Consider the following 16,657-nt stretch of genomic DNA (forward strand, 5'->3'; position numbering starts at 1 on the left):
TCTGATCAATCATAACTCCCAGCATGTTGATAGTGAGGGGATTCCGTGATGGTAACACCTTTGCATTTCGAGGTGTGATAGTCAGATTCTCTCTCCTTTTTTGGAGATTGCCTGATTCTCCAAACTTATGCCAGTGGCAAACTATTTATTAGTTTTTAAATACAGCTAACCTGAATATGAGGACATGACAGGTGAACAGCAGTTTACTAGGACATGCAGAAAAGTCAAATTTTGTAAAACATTTCTTGTATTCAGTTAAAAGTTTATTTTTCCGTAATTATAAATCAATACTGTAGCTGACCATTAAAATTGCACAACATGAATGCAATGCGTGTTTTAAAAAACTTTTACAAACATGGAGCTGTTTTCATTCACTAATATAAATCATGTCAAAATGCTTAAGAATTGGTACATTTTATTATTAAGATTAATGTGCAAAGTTTTGTTTCAGTCGATTTGCATAATTATACTCTCAAATTCAGGCAGGAACATGGGGCACTTTACAACAGGAATAGGACATTCTCGGTTTGTGAACCTTAACGCGACAAGAATAATTAAAAAGGAACTGTCAGAATATGGTGTGGAAAACTAAAGAAGAAATGTTTTGAAGTGTTGTACAGTATTTTAGTGCATTGGCACATGTTGCCACAAAAATAAACTGGGATTAAGATACAGACAAAAGAGGGAAAGGAGATTTCATAGGTCGCCTTGAATTTTCAGACAAGTGTTGGTTCAGTCCAGAACCTGGCATTGTTTGATGGTGAATAAACTAGTGATTTTACAACAAGTTGTTGAGAGAAGCTTTTGCTCTAATGCCATTTGCACAGTCCCCATTGCATTATTTCTGCATGCCTGGATGGAAGCAGAATGGTGAGGCCAGAGCTAATCAGTATTTTAACACTGACAAGGGAAAGAACAGTTACAGAGAGAAAGTGAGGGCTGCAGATGCTGGAGATCAGAGCTGAAAATGTGATGCTGGAAAAGCGCAGCAGGTCAGGCAGCATCCAAGGAACAGGAGAATCGATGTTTCGGGCATAAGCCCTTCTTCCTGAAGAAGGGCTTATGCCCGAAACGTCGATTCTCCTGTTCCTTGGATGCTGCCTGACCTGCTGCGCTTTTCCAGCAACACATTTTCAGCAAAGAACAGTTACACAAGATTTTAAGTCTGAAAACAGTTGAAATAACCTTGTTGGAAATTTGAACTCACTTTTGGTTCCTATTCAAAATCTGGAAAATCAGGATGTCTATTTACACTGGAATTGTTTGGAAGGCAAATAAATCATTAAATCATAGTGGTGCACTGTGCCATTCTTGTATCATAATTAAACTTCTATGTATGTGTGGTATATATGAACTGCTAAAAAAAATGTGCAAAAGGGAAAAAAACTCCACAAGCCTTTGTTCCATATTCCTTGAACTGCTGAAATAAAGTGAATTCGAGACAAGCAAATCAGTATATTTTCTGATTCGGAGATGCCGGTGTTGGACTGGGGTGTACAAAGTTAAAAATCACAACACCAGGTTGGAAGCACTAGCTTTCGGAGCGACGCTCCTTCACAATCACCTGATGACGGAGCATCGCTCCGAAAGCTAGTGTGCTTCCAATTAAACCTGTTGGACTATAACCTGGTGTTGTGTGATTTTTAACTAAGTATATTTTCTGTATTAGATAGGAGAATTTAATTGGCCTAACATTTTAAATCAGTGTTGATAAATGGCAAAGCAACGGTTTATTACCGGTTTACAAGAAAATAAGCTATTTTGTAGAAACAGCTTAATTTTTATTTGATTCGAGGAAACATACCATTGTCACATTTGTTTTATCCGAGCAAACATTAGAGACATTTGCTGTACACATAATAACATTATTTATAAACAATGAATACAAGGCAGTGAACATTTGAACTCTAACAAAAATGTAACTTGATGTAATAGTTAGTTGACAAATGTATAAACATACATAAATTAAAACAGAAACAATAAATTAAATATAGCAACACTTTTGGCACAGTATCAATTAAAGAACGTTCACTGATAAATGTATTAAGCTTTTTAAAAAAAACAATTTTATATTTGCTTAATAGTGCTAAACAAATAAATCAGCATTCAGGGATTTCCACAGATTTCTGTAACAGGGTGGCTGTGTGTCACAATAACATGATGTTTGATACTTTTTTTCAAGTGTCTGGAGGCATGCTTCCCTGAGGGTTGAGGGATAGGGATGGACAGAATATGATCAGAATTTTATAAAGTAAATTTGGTGCATTCTGGACACATTTTTCAATTTCTAAATCCAATTTTGTTTAGTTGAAAATAATTTTGAGAGCAGAAGTTACAAAACATCCTAAAAAGAATAAAACTCTGGTGTCGAGGTGTGCTTGCGGTTAACTAGTTGGGTGGTGCTTAATTAAACGAGTGTGTTACTAACAAGCACAGCAGACTTCCACACCATGTTATCGAGAGTTGGTTGGGGCAACTAACACTTTGAGGTAGCACCTTCTAGGCAAACAGGACATGCCTATATTCACTCAGCTTTAAAGGTTACACTGATTTTATATTAAAAGACTAAAACTTGATTATAATACTAACAAAAAAGGTTACAGGAAATGCTGGAATTTGTTCCACAATTTTATCTTGTGCATTTTGTGCTGTTTTCCAAGTTTTGACCTAAAGTGAAAAGTTTAGAAATACCTTAAAAAGAAGTAACAATTAGTGAAAATATCAAATATTTTGTGCCATCATCTTGAAACAAAACAACCTGCTTATAGAATCTGAACAAATGTAACTTGTTTTAAAGATTTAAGGATCAACTCAGTGTGCTTAAATAGGGAAATTCTTGGCACAAATTCTTCTGCATTGTACACATAAGAATCTAAGTAAAAGAAAACTGTTCTTTTAATAGAGAAGATATTTTGGTCATTATGAAACACATTATGAATTCCAAATCTTGGAAAAGGCAGGTATAATAACTGTAACATGGACTAAAGCATTCAGAATGATCTTCCTCTGGAATGAAGGTAGCTAACTTACCATCCAATTTCAATAATTACTTTTATTACAAACCACACAGCGCCCATTGTGCTGAAATTCAATAAATATTTTCTTTTATGGCAGTGAAAAGCTATTAGGATCGCCGTGGTTCCAACTTGTGAGACAACTGTGATAAAGTTCTCTGATTGTCAATTACATTAAGCTGTCGAACATATACACGGACATCCTGATGGTTCTTGTTTGCAAGTGATGAATCTGGATCTGGTAAATAAAAATATTGTTAGCTGAACAAAATGACAAAGGACATTTAGAATCAGGCAGATATATGCAAGAAATTAAGGAAGCAGCAGGAAAACTAAGTAAAAGGAAGTGATTGAGTGGTATAAGAGAGTACAAGTATGTTTTTTTTTCATCATTGGGACTGGCTTGGATGGAAAATATTAGATTTTTCTAATCCTGTATATTATCCTTTCAATTATTCAATATATAATACTTCTATTATTAGAAGCACAAACAGTATATTTGCTTCTGTCAGAGTGGCTGCTGTGGACCTTCCACGTCGTAATGAAGGAGATGATTACACTCTGAATTCCATCGATTGAATGAAGAATATTTCAGTTGCTTAGCATTCCTTTTCACTTTGAAAAATGGAAGAATTGGCAGAGGATGTTTAAAAAAAAAAATGGTCACTGCCTGCTGAGGTGACTTAGCTCAAACTTTCAAAGACCACAATTAAGTGAGCAATCTCACTGAAAACAGGTGAAAGCCTTACTGAAATATTTAAATTAGGGTTCCAAAGCAGTTGGTTCCCAATACAATGGTCTTCTCTACCTGCTTCAGTTGTCCTCCCTCATTTAATCCCTTACTTTGACTTGGCTCAATGGAGTAGAGCTGGATCTCCCTGAACACTTGATCAGTAGTGAACTGCCTATGAGTGATTGTTGAGCAAGGACAATTTGCTGAAGGGCCTCTAACTAGTACCACTGGATTACCAGTGGACAGATTTCTCCTTCCATCACTTGCCTCAAGTAGACACAAAGTGAATATCACCTTTGAGTATATTGTTATCATTTCTGACAATTAGAACTCCCTTTAGATTTCAAACAGTTGAATGAGATTTTTGCCATTCTTTATAACTTCTCTCCTGAAGAAAGGCCAATAGGTAGAAATTCAAAATACTATTTTATAATCTCATTTCTTTCTACATCTTTTTCTAAATTGACAGACTGGTACGAGCTCAGAAAAGAAACAAAGTATCTGATAAAAATTAATAGTGCATGAAGCCCATTCTCCTTCAGACCACACTTATCCCCAGAAACGCATCAAGCTACATAAAACGTATATTACAAAAACATTTAAGTAAGCTGAAATTAATAAATTTAACTGGACCAAAGCAGAATAGTATTTTGAATTTCTACCTATTGGCCTTTCTTCAGGAGAGAAGTTATAAAGAATGGCAAAAATCTCATTCAACTGTTTGAAATCTAAAGGGAGTTCTAATTGTCAGAAATGATAACAATATACTCAAAGGTGATATTCACTTTGTGTCTACTTGAGGCAAGTGATGGAAGGAGAAATCTGTCCACTGGTAATCCAGTGGTACTAGTTAGAGGCCCTTCAGCAAATTGTCCTTGCTCAACTTATAAAATTGGGAAATGCAGGTATCTGAACTTGGTATGAATTACATTAGTCATTAGGCCACAAGAAGAATAAAGTGAAGGGGATAAAATATTCATTTGTTGAATCATATGAGAAATGACAAAAGATTGTAAAATCATAAGGCACCTTTCATTAAGAAGAAAATGGTTTGCATGGACAAATTGGATTGCCAAACTAATCCCAAGATTAAAGGAGAAAAGATCTAAAAGGTTTGTTGAGCTGATTCGGTGGAGGAGTTCATTTGTTCCTGCTTCCTTACTGTGAAATTAACTTGTAAAGTCCTTCAGGAACTGAGAAGCAGCCTATTTTCTTCTCAAAATATAGGATCCCTTCACACAGCTGGTGGAATAAGTATATTAGTCACCACTAGCTGGAGTACACAGTTTTAACAGCATTTATAAATATCATTTCAATCATGGTTATGGGTTTGGATCTCTTCACTTCTAGCTCCAGGAATCCTCAAGCAGAAAGTTAGAAGAGTAACAAATCAGAGCAGGAACATGAGGCCCTGAATACCTGGCGTTCAGCTCATATTCAAAAATATTGACTTACTGAAGGGCTGACTTCTGCAGTGTCTGGCTGTCCTTACTGAGTTGCCAATCATATGCTGAAACAAAAATAAAAAGAAAAATTTAAGTCATGAGAACCACTAATATATATAAATCTTATTGAATATCCATTTTGTTATGGATGCTCATCTTCGAAAAAAACTGGTTTTAGAATCAATACAAATTTTAGTGGAACATGAAGCAAGAGCAAAGGAATTTCAATGTCTGATTCACCTGTGCACATTCTTTTTGATGTAGGAAGCATCTAAACTTTGTGCTGCTTGCTAATTTAAATGATAGTAGAATGCAGCAAGGGAATGGCAGGAGAGGAGGGAAAAATCAGCAGATTTAAATACTCAGTTTGTAAAATACGGACAACTCCTGAAGAGGAATCACATATTAAATTCCAGATAGGTTTGTTCCTGATTGGCACTGCATGAACATGTAGCCTGAAACTTTAGGAGCGGAATTCTCCCATATCCCATTACACAAAATGTGATCCAATGACCTATGCGCCTAGACTTTTATGACACACAGGTATTCTGCATTGGCCTCCTCTCATCCCCCTTCATCTTTTCCAATCAGTATATCCAATTTGAAAAGTCTAGAAAGGTGTTTGTGAAGTTAGCTGTAGCAGAAGGTACAAAGTAAATTGAAATATGAATATAGAATTTTCAGTATTTGATACTGAATATCCCATATGAAGAATGAAATGCTATGCTACACCATTTAGTATAAATAATAGCATAGAACACTAAAAAACACATTTAAAAAAAACCCAAACAATTTTAAAGAGTCGAAATAGATAATTTGCAAGTGAAAATTCCTTTCTGTGCTTTCCCCCAAAAATATATCTTGAAGCTTACCATTTTTTCAAAATTGATAAGGCTATCCCTGAGTGTATTGTTGCCTTCATGGGTAAATGTCATGTCTGTGAAAAAAGAAGCAATCAGCAAACAATTTCTTCCAATTGTAAAAGACCTCAAGCTGGCATTACATTCTTCACGCATTCCTGAACTGATTAAATTAATTAGGGAACATGACTTAACCAGCTTTAGTTAAGTATTATAATTATTGCTTATTCTTATTTAACTGTTGTGGATGAAATTATTAAAGCAATAAAAACAATCTATGCTTAACAGCTTGATAAATAACATTTGCAATGCAAAAGGAAGGAAGTATGATTGAATTACCTTTTATAAGTAAAGGCATGAAGGGAATGATTGGTGGCTCCAGTTTGGCTACTGTAAGTCTGTATGCCCTATGGTTCCTGGAAGGATCCTACAGAAATTTTTTTTAGTATTTAATAGTCATATTGATTAACTAACTGCAGCAAGTATTCTCAACAGATTTATGTTAAGTGGAATACAATTTTTTACGTAAGTATAAAATAAATACCACAGCTTTAAACAAAGATGAATTTTCAAAACAATGATGATTTCCAGGAGGTAGAAACCCCCCCCTCCAAAATATGCTATATTCCTATTTAAAAGGCCTGTATTTATTAAGAAAATTAAATATCTACACTGATTTTTGCAGCACAGTTTTTGCTGTGCTTGGTCAAAAAGATTGTTAGAAACAATACTTTGTGCACACTTAAAAGATGAAGAAAATTTCAAGTCCCATTTCAGGACTACAGGACATAATCCAGCCTTTCAACTACTGCAGTGCAGATGGGATATTATCAAACATATCATCCCTAATTAAGTTAATAAATAAGCATCATCAGCTTTCAAATGAATGTGAAAGATCTTAATATGCTATTTCAGAAAGTCTCACCAACATTCAACCAATATTCCAACACAGATTATCTGGCCATCTGACTATTGTTTGTGGTAAATAGTTACATGACGATTTGCCTAAAGAACACCTCAAAAATAATTCATTGATTGTGAAAGAGTTTGAAGCATGATGGGATTTTTAGATTACATTACAGTGTGGAAACAGGCCCTTCGGCCCAACAAGTCCACACCGACCCGCCGAAGCGTAACCCACCCATACCCTTACATTTACCCCTTACCTAACACTACGGGCAATTTAGCACGGCCAATTCACCTGACCTGCACATCTTTGGACTGTGGGAGGAAACCGGAGCACCCGGAGGAAACCCACGCAGACACGGGGAGAACGTGCAAACTCCACACAGTCAGTCGCCTGAGGCGGGAATTGAACCTGGGTCTCCGGCGCTGTGAGGCAACAGTGCTTACCACTGTGCCACCGTGCCATGAGGATGTAAAAAAAAGTGAAATGCAAATAAATAGATTCTTGATTACTAAGGGGATGAAAGATAATGGGGGATAGGCAGAAATGTAGAGTTGAGGTTAAACATTAGGTCTGATCTTATTGAATGGCAGTGCAGGCTTGAAGGGACAAGTGACCTACTCCTGCTCCTTATCTATACACTCATATGTAACGTAACATAACCTAGTTTCTTTGGGTATGTATACGTACAAATATGTAGAGAAGATGCAACAAACATAATTAATTCATAAATATAATGCACACAGATCAGGATCAGATTTGCAGAAAAGTCTGCATCAATTTGGGAGTGTGGGAGCACTAAGTGGCATGGAAGCAGGGTGGATACACATGGGGCAGTGGCAAGGGAAAGGCACAATGGGAACAATCTCGAAATAATAGCAACGGAGATGAGGGGACTTGAACTAACAGATTGGAATGATCTGAGTTGAGGATTTAAAGAAGCACTAATGCAATAAAGATACAAATTGACGACAAAGTTTCGGGATCTCTGTGATACCCGAATATAATAGTCTTGGTTATCTTTATAAATACACTTAAAATAACTATAAATGTTAAAGCTTACGCACCATTAAGCTTTCAAATTCTGAATAGATTTTCTTGAATTTACTGGGAAGTTTCTGTAAAAAATAGGAAGGAGAATTTTATTTTGTATTAAAAATTCAGTGCTTAACCAAAGATGCCTTGGGCAGCAATATATTTTTGTAAAACCTATATTACAAACTGCGAAATCTACATTACATTTCCAAATGCTTATTTCAAGAGTCATGTTATTAATTCAATGCATCATAAATGGTTACTGAGAAAACTTTAATTGAAGTATAATTTACTTTGCCTGAGTACATAGATTTCCTAAACTCCCATCCTTTACTATATGCTCACAAATCCCTTCAGGTCATGGACCAGCCAGACAAATGACTAGTTTCCTACATGTTTTCTGCACCATGAAGGAACCATATAACTGGGAACTCATTAGGAGGCTGCTCCACATCCACTGGAGGTAGCTGCTGGTCCTGGGTTTTCAGGTACATGTTTCAGTATAGCTGATGCTGACACAACAGCTTTTGAGCCTGGATCTATTGAGCTGATGTGGGCAAGATCAGAAATAAAGCAGCTCTTCAGTCACATGATCACACATTAGCCATAGCACTTACGAACAACATTTAACCAACATCCTCAAATCCTTTTGACATGGAGGCCCGAATAAGTAGGGCAGCAGGATGTCTCTACATGGATCTTGATTCAGGTGAATGGTGCATAATCTGTGTAGCACACAGAGACCAGTGTGGTAGGAAAAGTGAGCCTATCTATCCTATTCCTGCACCCCTACACCCCCCACCCCATTATCTTATACAAAAAGCTGGCTTTCTTGGTAGTCTGAAAACTTTATCATCCTAGGCGTGAGGAAAGCAGCTCCAGGACCTTGCACAGCCTGAGAGATCTCGGAATGTGTTGATGAATTTTGGAACTGAAACTTTATCGCTGACTTCACATTATTTCTGCTTCACAGGCATTACAGGATTATTTTGTCAAGATTTCTGGCATGACTAAACATAGCCTCTGACCAGGATTTTTTTTCTTCAACATAGTTGGTCATTGCACGAGGTTCACATGGAGGATTTTGAGTGTGCAGGTATTTTTATCCTAAACGTGACTGCCTTATGCATACCATTGCTCCTTGAAGGAGCTCACACCACTGAATGGAGCCTGCTCCCTCAGACAACAACAACAACAACGACAAAAAAAGTCTACTCTGGGTGTGGTGGTAGCCATTTTGAGATTAATGGTCAATGACACTGCTGTTGGTCTGAAGTCATGTGTAGTTTAGTAGGATAGCAGCTTCCTTTCCTTAAGGACATTAGTGAACAAGATGGGTTTTTCTGACAACTGACAATACTCAACATTAGACACTTAATTCCAGATTTTTACTGAATTCAAATTCCATCATCTGCCATGGCAGAATTTAAACTGAAGTCCCCAGAACATTACCTAAGTCTCTGGATTAACAGCCCAGTGATAATACCATGCGGCCATCACCTCCCCTTGATCTTCCAACTGTACTTAACTTTTCAACTCACTTAAAGACCAGGACCCTCAGCCTACAGCTTAGTTTTCCATCATGATGCACAATTCCCCATTGAAGTGAAGGTGGTGGTAACCAATGTCTCTTCGATAGTATCCCATTCCCTCCCATACTCTTATCGTCTCCCACCTTCATATGTTAAAGTTACTCCCTGTCACAATTATCTTCCATGCTACATCACAGCCTGCTGCTTCCAAACCCCAGGAATCACTTCCTCAATGTCCTCTCCCCAGCAATGCTCCACGTAACCCACCTTGAATGTCAACGAATAGATCCTGAGGACTGACAATGCCCACCCCTGCCTGGCTGACCTGAGTGACCAGACCCCTGACTGTGTAGCTCCCTGACTCATTTACCACTAATCCCTGCACTAGACCTGCCTGTGGCTCACTCCTCAGACTGCAATGATACAAATACCTAAGCTCAAACATTCCAAACAACCAAACAACAGTGTCCAGCCACCTGGACTAATGATGCCTTCACTGATTGTGGTGGCACCCTTTTACTGACAATAGTTCGCCTGGACTCTTAGACTTTGAGAGATGCCTATTGTGTTGAAACAGGGACAGTGCATTTGCTACAGTAAGCTGCTAGTATATACTAAGGGTGTGACATTGATGTAGTATGACATCACACAGTAACCTTCCGGTAAGATGGTGGTAGAGAAGGGCTTCAGAGACTGGGGCTTATCCGCTCCGTCCACTTTTTTTTTTGTTTCTTTTCTTTTCCCCCCTCTTCTCATTTATTTTTCTTTATCATCTTATTTTACCTACCTCTTGAAGAGCTTGATCTTCAGTGTCTAGGCCCCAGTGTGGACTCGCAGCAGTGCTGGAGTGTGTTTAGGTTCCTGGTAGCTTCTGCATCGACCAGGTGGTCCTGTGCTGACTCATGTCTGCTACGTTAGAGGAGAGTTTGGATTCCCAGCAGTGGATGTATCCAGCCCAGGTTCACGGAGGCAGTAATAGGAGGTGAGTAAGAGGGTCAACAGCATCAGCAAGGTCAGATAGTGACAAGGGCATCGGTGAAGGCGAGACAGCGCTAGAGCAGTGCTTTTTGTTCCAAGTGGTAGTGATGCAGCAAAGGGAAATTGTACCTGCCCTCCATGGCTCATGGTGGAGCACTTAACAAGAAGGACTGTAAAGCTGAACACATTTCTTTATTCTTCTGCCTTTATATTCTGTGTTTTGTTTTATTTTTCTGTATTTTAAGTTGGTGCTGGAGCACGGTGATACAACACTTTGCACTGTATTTCGGAACAAAATGCCTGTGACAATAAATTAATCAAATAACCTGTCCACCTCCTTAACTGACCATTGCTAAAAAGCATAAGCCGCCTAGCTTTTTGTCTGTACTAAAATGCAAGGCAAGGAAAAGTAGAAATGGTGTGAGCGTCCAAGCAAACACAATGAGCTGAGGGCCGAGAAAGCAAGCCAAGAGCCCTGAGATGCATTTCTGTTCAGATGCCTGACATAGGTGTCTGTTCATGCAGGCAAAGTGCCCTGGCAGCAGGATTGCAATGAAAGATATTGGTGCAAAATTGAAGTGTGTCCCACATGAGTCAGACATGCCATGATGTTTTTCATGTACACTGATGTCGAAAATACCTGCGTACAGAGGTTTGTTGTTGCAAACAGCAATGTACAGCTTTTGGTCAAGGATTGTCAGATATTCATGTACCACAAAGAACACCTCTCCAAACTTCACCTTCATTGCGTACAATTTGGTTTCCCTCAAGTAGGAATGTTACCCAAAATATTTACTCACCAGTCACATGACTCAGTAGCTCCTAACAAAGGGAATAATTCTCCTGAATGGAGTTCCCATCACCACACTGAACATTTACCAATGTCTGCTCATACAAATTTAAAAAACAACTTTCACATTAGTAGTTAACTTCTCTTGCAGCATCTTCTTAATATCAACTGATGTATTGTCAATTCGCTGTATAACTGGACTATCCGAGAGTGGAATTTTGTTGATCTCTTCTGTGGCATTATCTCCTAAGGCTCGATTTAGGTTTCAGCATCTGCCTGAAACTTCTATGATTTCGGGACAAGTTCAGCCACCAGGCAACTGTACTCTTGAACTTCATCTGATACATGCGCACACACCCCAACAGACAGTGTCTCTTCTTGAGGTTTTATTTCCTCAAGCTCTTGAAGTACTGCAAGTCTTTGAGATGGATGTGTCATCTGTAAATGGCATCTTAACTTCATTGGTACCATCAAAATGTTTGCCAACTTCTCCCTGCAGATAAGACATTCAGCTAAGGGGTAAGCAGCATCTCCTGTTCATGTAAATCCAGAGGCCAATCTCTGAACAGTTCTTACTTTTTTTGCCTTTAGGTTGAGATGTTTCATCAACTGAATTAGCAGAAGAATCGCCCATTTTGTCAAGATGCAATTTCGAATTCCTCTTGGAATCGAAGATTTAGATAAGTGTAGAATGAAAAAAACTCCAAAAATACTCATTTTAAAACTTGTGTTAGCATGGAAATGTGCCCAGGCAGACAGGTCAGTTTGCCAGCTGTTTTAATGGCATACCTCTCTACTGTGCACACAAAGGACCAAAACTTATGAGAAGAAACTGTGCATGCACAAGTGACAAATCTCCACGCAGTCGATGTGTCAGATGCCATGAAACAAAGTGCTCCTGCAAACTCTGCATCACATTACTCATCTGGTCATGGTACACTAGTTGAAAGCTGCTGCCCTTGTACAATTAGAGTCAGAGATGTACAGCACGGAAATAGTCCCTTCAGTCTAACTTGCCCACACTGACCAGATATCCTTACCTAATTAGTCCCATTTGCTAGCACTTGGCCCATAACCCTCTAAACCCTTCGTATTCATATACACATCCAGATGACTTTTAAATACTGTAATTGTACCAGCCTCCACCACTTCCGCTCGCAGCTCATTCCATACATGCATCACCCTCTGCATGGAAATGTTGCCCCTTAGGTCTCTTTTATATCTTTTCCCTCTCACCCTAAACCTATGCCCTCTAGTTCTGGATTCCTCCACCCCAGGGAAAAGACTTTGCCTATTTACCCTATCCATGCCCCTTGTGATTTTGTAAACCTCCAAGGTCACCCCTCAGTCTCCGACGCTTCAGGAAAAACAGCCCAGCCTGTTCAGCCTCTCCCTATAGCTCAGATCCTTCAACCCTGGCAACATCCTTGTAAATCTTTTCTAAATCCTTTCAAGTTTCACAATATCCGTCTGATAGGAAGGAGACCAGAATTGCACGCAATATTCCAAAAGTGGAGTAACCAATGTCCTGTACAGCCGCAACTTGACCTTCCAATTCTTATACTCAATGGTCCGACCAATAAAGGAAAGCATACAAAATGCCTTCTTCAATATCCTGTGACTCTACTTTCAAGGAACTATGAACCTGCACACCAAGATCTATTTGTTCAGCATAGCTTCAGAGCTTATATGGAAAACTGGACTTCTCTTCCCTTTTCATAGAAAACATCATTCCCATTCTCACCATATTTTCTCAGGGGAGTCTAGCACCAGAGATTTAAGGGTGAGAGGGGAAAGAAATGAGAGACCTAAAGGGGCAACTTTTTCATGCAGAGGGTAGTAAGTGCATGGGGTGAGCTGCCAGAGGAATTGGTGGAGGCTAGTACAATTGCAACATTTAAAAGACACCTGGATGGGTATATGAATAGGAAGGGTTTGGAAGGATATGGGGCAGGTGCTGGCAGGTGGGACTAGATTAGGTTGGGATATCTGGTCAGCATGGACACGTTGGACTTAAGGGTCTGTTTCCATGTTGTACATCTCTATGACTAAAAGGCATCTGGAGGGGTACATGAATAGGAAGGGTTTAGACAGATGTGGGCCAAATGTTGGCAAATGGGACTAGATTAATTTAGGATATCTGGTCAGCATGGACAGAAAGGGTCTATTTCCATGCTGACTCCAACTACCTCACTATTGTCAAAGTCATTCAAAGGCTGAATATGCCATTCCTTAATCCATTGTAGTAACTGATGAAAGACTGTTCTGTGGGATACCCTTGGATCCTTTGAAATTGCAGCAGGAACAAAAAGATAGTCTAAGATACACCACTTACTAATAATCAAGGAAAACAAATTCTTAATATGTCCAGAATACTCACAATGTGGGTCTAGTCAGTATTAGAGTCAAATCCATTTGATACCTCATTTTCAAATACTTTAATATCTATTCTACATGGAAAAATAAAGCAAACATTTGTGCCAAGTAGTTCTCAACTAAAAATCATTTTGAACTTGTAGTTAACCTAAAAGGCATTTGTGTGATGAGCTTTGAAGAGCTGATAACTCTTGAACCATAGAAAGCTATGGACACTGAACATGACACAATTCAGAATAGATGGTAATATATGATACATATATCCAGTGATATAATCCCAGAATTTGGAAAGGGGGGGTAAGTTTGGAGAGACTGACCAACCAGGGATGTTGAGACTTTGTAAGGGCCACGAAGAGGACAATAGACAATAGGTGCAGGAGTAGGCCATTCTGCCCTTCGAGCCTGCACCACCATTCATTATGATCATGGCTGATCATCCTCAATCAGTATCTCCATACCCTTAATTCCACGATCCTTGAGAGCTCTATCCAACTCTTTCTTAAATGAATCCAGAGTCTGGACCTCCACTGCCTTCTGGGGCAGAGCATTCCACACAGCCACCACTCTCTGGGTGAAGAAGTTTCTCCTCATTTCTGTCCTAAATGGCCTACCCCTTATTTTTAAGCTGTGTCCTCTGGTTCGGGACTCACCCATCAGTGGAAACATGCTTCCTGCCTCCAGAGTGTCCAATCCTTTAATAATCTTATACGTCTCAATCGGATCCCCTCTCAGTCTTCTAATCTCAAGGGTATACAAGCCCAGTCGCTCCAATCTTTCAACATAAGATAGTCCCACCATTCCAGGAATTGACCTCGTGAACCCATGCTGCACTCCCTCAATAGCCAGAATGTCTTTCCTCAAATTTGGAGACCAGAACTGCACACAGTACTCCAGGTGTGGTCTCACCAAGGCCTTGCACAGCTGCAGAAGCACCTCTTTGCTTCTATACTCAATTCCTCTTGTTATGAAGGCCAGCATGCTATTAGCCTTCTTCACTACCTGCTGTACCTGCATGCTTACCTTCATTGACTGGTGTACAAGAACACCCAGATCTCTCTGTACTGCCCCTTTACCTAAATTGATTCCATTGAGGTAGTAATCTGCCTTCCTGTTCTTGCCACCAAAGTGGATAACCATACATTTATCCACATTAAACTGCATCTGCCATGCATCTGTCCACTCACCTAGCCTGTCCAGGTCACCCTGTAATCTCCCAACATCCTCATCATATTTCACCCTGCCACCAAGCTTTGTATCATCAGCAAATTGGCTAATGTTACTTTTAATACCATCATCTATATCATGCCTCCTCATAGGATCTTTCTTCCTTTTTGGAATGAACTGATCCCGCATCTTCTGCATTATACCCAGAAATATCTGCATTTGTTCCTCCACTATCATCCCTGCTAAGGTATTGCACCATTGAACTTTGGCCAGCTCCTCCCTCATAGCTCCATTGTTCCCTTTATTCAACTGAAATATTGTCACTACCGATTGTACCCTCCCCCTTTCAAATTGCAGATTGAAGCTTATTGTATTATGGTCACTACCTCCTAATGGCTCCTTCACTTTGAGGTCCCTGATCAATTCTGGTTCGTTGCACAATACTAGATCCAGAATTGCCTTCTCCTTGGTAGGCTCCAGCACCAGCTGTTCTAAGAATCCATCTCTGAGGCAGTCCACAAAGTCTCTTTCTCGAGGTCCAATACCATCCTGATTCTTCCAGTCTACCTGCATGTTGAAATCCCCCATAACAACTGTAGTAACTTCTTTGCGACAGACCAATTTCAGCTCCTGATTCAACTTACACCTTACATCCATACTACTGTTTGGGGGCCTGTAGATAACTCCCAAGAAGGTCTTCCTACCCTTAGAATTTCTCAGCTCTATCCATACTGACTCTACATCCTCTGATTCTAGGTCCCCCCCGTGCAAGGTACTGAATATCATCCCTTACCAACAGGGCTACCCCACCCCGTCTGCCCATCAGTCTGTTCTTACAATAGTTGGCACTGAGGAGAGATATCTTTGAGGTCACCTCATAAGCCAAATGCCTCAAAGGCAGACTTGAGTTTTCAAAGAACTGATAGGGAAAAGGGAGCGACAATGTGCTTGCCACCAATGAATAGTTTCTTAACAAGCCAGTCAGAATGTACTTTCCAATTTTGTTTCCTCTGGTGAACCTAAACAGTCTTCTGTACATCAGTTGATACTGTTGGGTTAGCTGCAAGGCTCAAATAAAATGTCTTAGGTAATAATTTGCAGACCAACTACCACAGCAATGAGGAACATCGAAAAAATTTGTCACATAACATTAGTTTGGCTCATTTTGCCTCCATAGCCTTTCCAGAAACTGTCTTCTCCAGTGGGCAAGACAATGGCAAACCCCAACATGGCTGCTGCCCACCTTTGCTACTGGAGAGAGGAAGGTGATTCCTGCCTCTTGGAGCCTCTAATCAGGCACCAAATATTCATTTGGCAAATTAGGATATTTACATTCAATTATCAAGTTACAGGAGAGATGCAATGTGGATGTGGGATTATGACCCAGAATTCACCTGAGTGTTGTATTTCCCTGCCACAGAGGGTTGGTGTATTGAGCTGTCAATTTCTAAAGGCTATAAATTCGAGACATCATTAGTTACATTTGTGATTGGGTAGCTAATTAAAACTTCTGGAAATGTTAAATTATCAATCCACATCCCGAGTTGCACTGAGATTGGAACTGACCCCATCTTTATACTATTATCGATTGTCTCAGTGGGAATTCCAAGACTTTAGCCCAGCAATGATTGATTAATTATAGACTATTGAAGTGAAATGTGAAATACTAGATTCAGTAACAACTTGCATTTATATAGGGACTGTTAAATAGTAAATATTTTCAAATAACATCCCAGAGCCAGATTAACCCAGTGACAGTTTTTCTTTACAAAATAATAAATTAGGATAGGTGACAAAGAGTTGAGTCTTAAAGATAAATTTCA

General features: G+C 39.3%; 1 protein-coding gene across 7 annotated transcripts in view; it reads right to left on the minus strand.

The window, feature by feature from the left end:
• Nucleotides 1-1,650: 1,650 nt before the first annotated feature.
• LOC122551557 (rap guanine nucleotide exchange factor 4) overlaps nt 1,651-16,657 on the minus strand; it is a 293,650-nt gene continuing 278,643 nt past the window's right edge. For all 7 annotated transcript variants that reach the window (XM_087989018.1, XM_043693619.2, XM_043693618.2 and 4 more), the window contains 5 exons: nt 8,027-8,077; nt 6,392-6,479; nt 6,065-6,129; nt 5,203-5,257; nt 1,651-3,252 (listed from right to left, as the gene is read on the minus strand). In XM_087989018.1, the coding sequence (XP_087845144.1) occupies nt 3,125-3,252; nt 5,203-5,257; nt 6,065-6,129; nt 6,392-6,479; nt 8,027-8,077 (387 nt within the window). In that variant the 3' untranslated portion in view covers nt 1,651-3,124. The remainder of the gene's footprint in view (nt 3,253-5,202; nt 5,258-6,064; nt 6,130-6,391; nt 6,480-8,026; nt 8,078-16,657) is intronic.

Source organism: Chiloscyllium plagiosum, unplaced genomic scaffold, assembly GCF_037043375.1.
Source record: "Chiloscyllium plagiosum isolate Xiang-an unplaced genomic scaffold, Cpla_swu_hap1 HiC_scaffold_7, whole genome shotgun sequence".
Classification (NCBI taxonomy): domain Eukaryota; kingdom Metazoa; phylum Chordata; class Chondrichthyes; order Orectolobiformes; family Hemiscylliidae; genus Chiloscyllium; species Chiloscyllium plagiosum.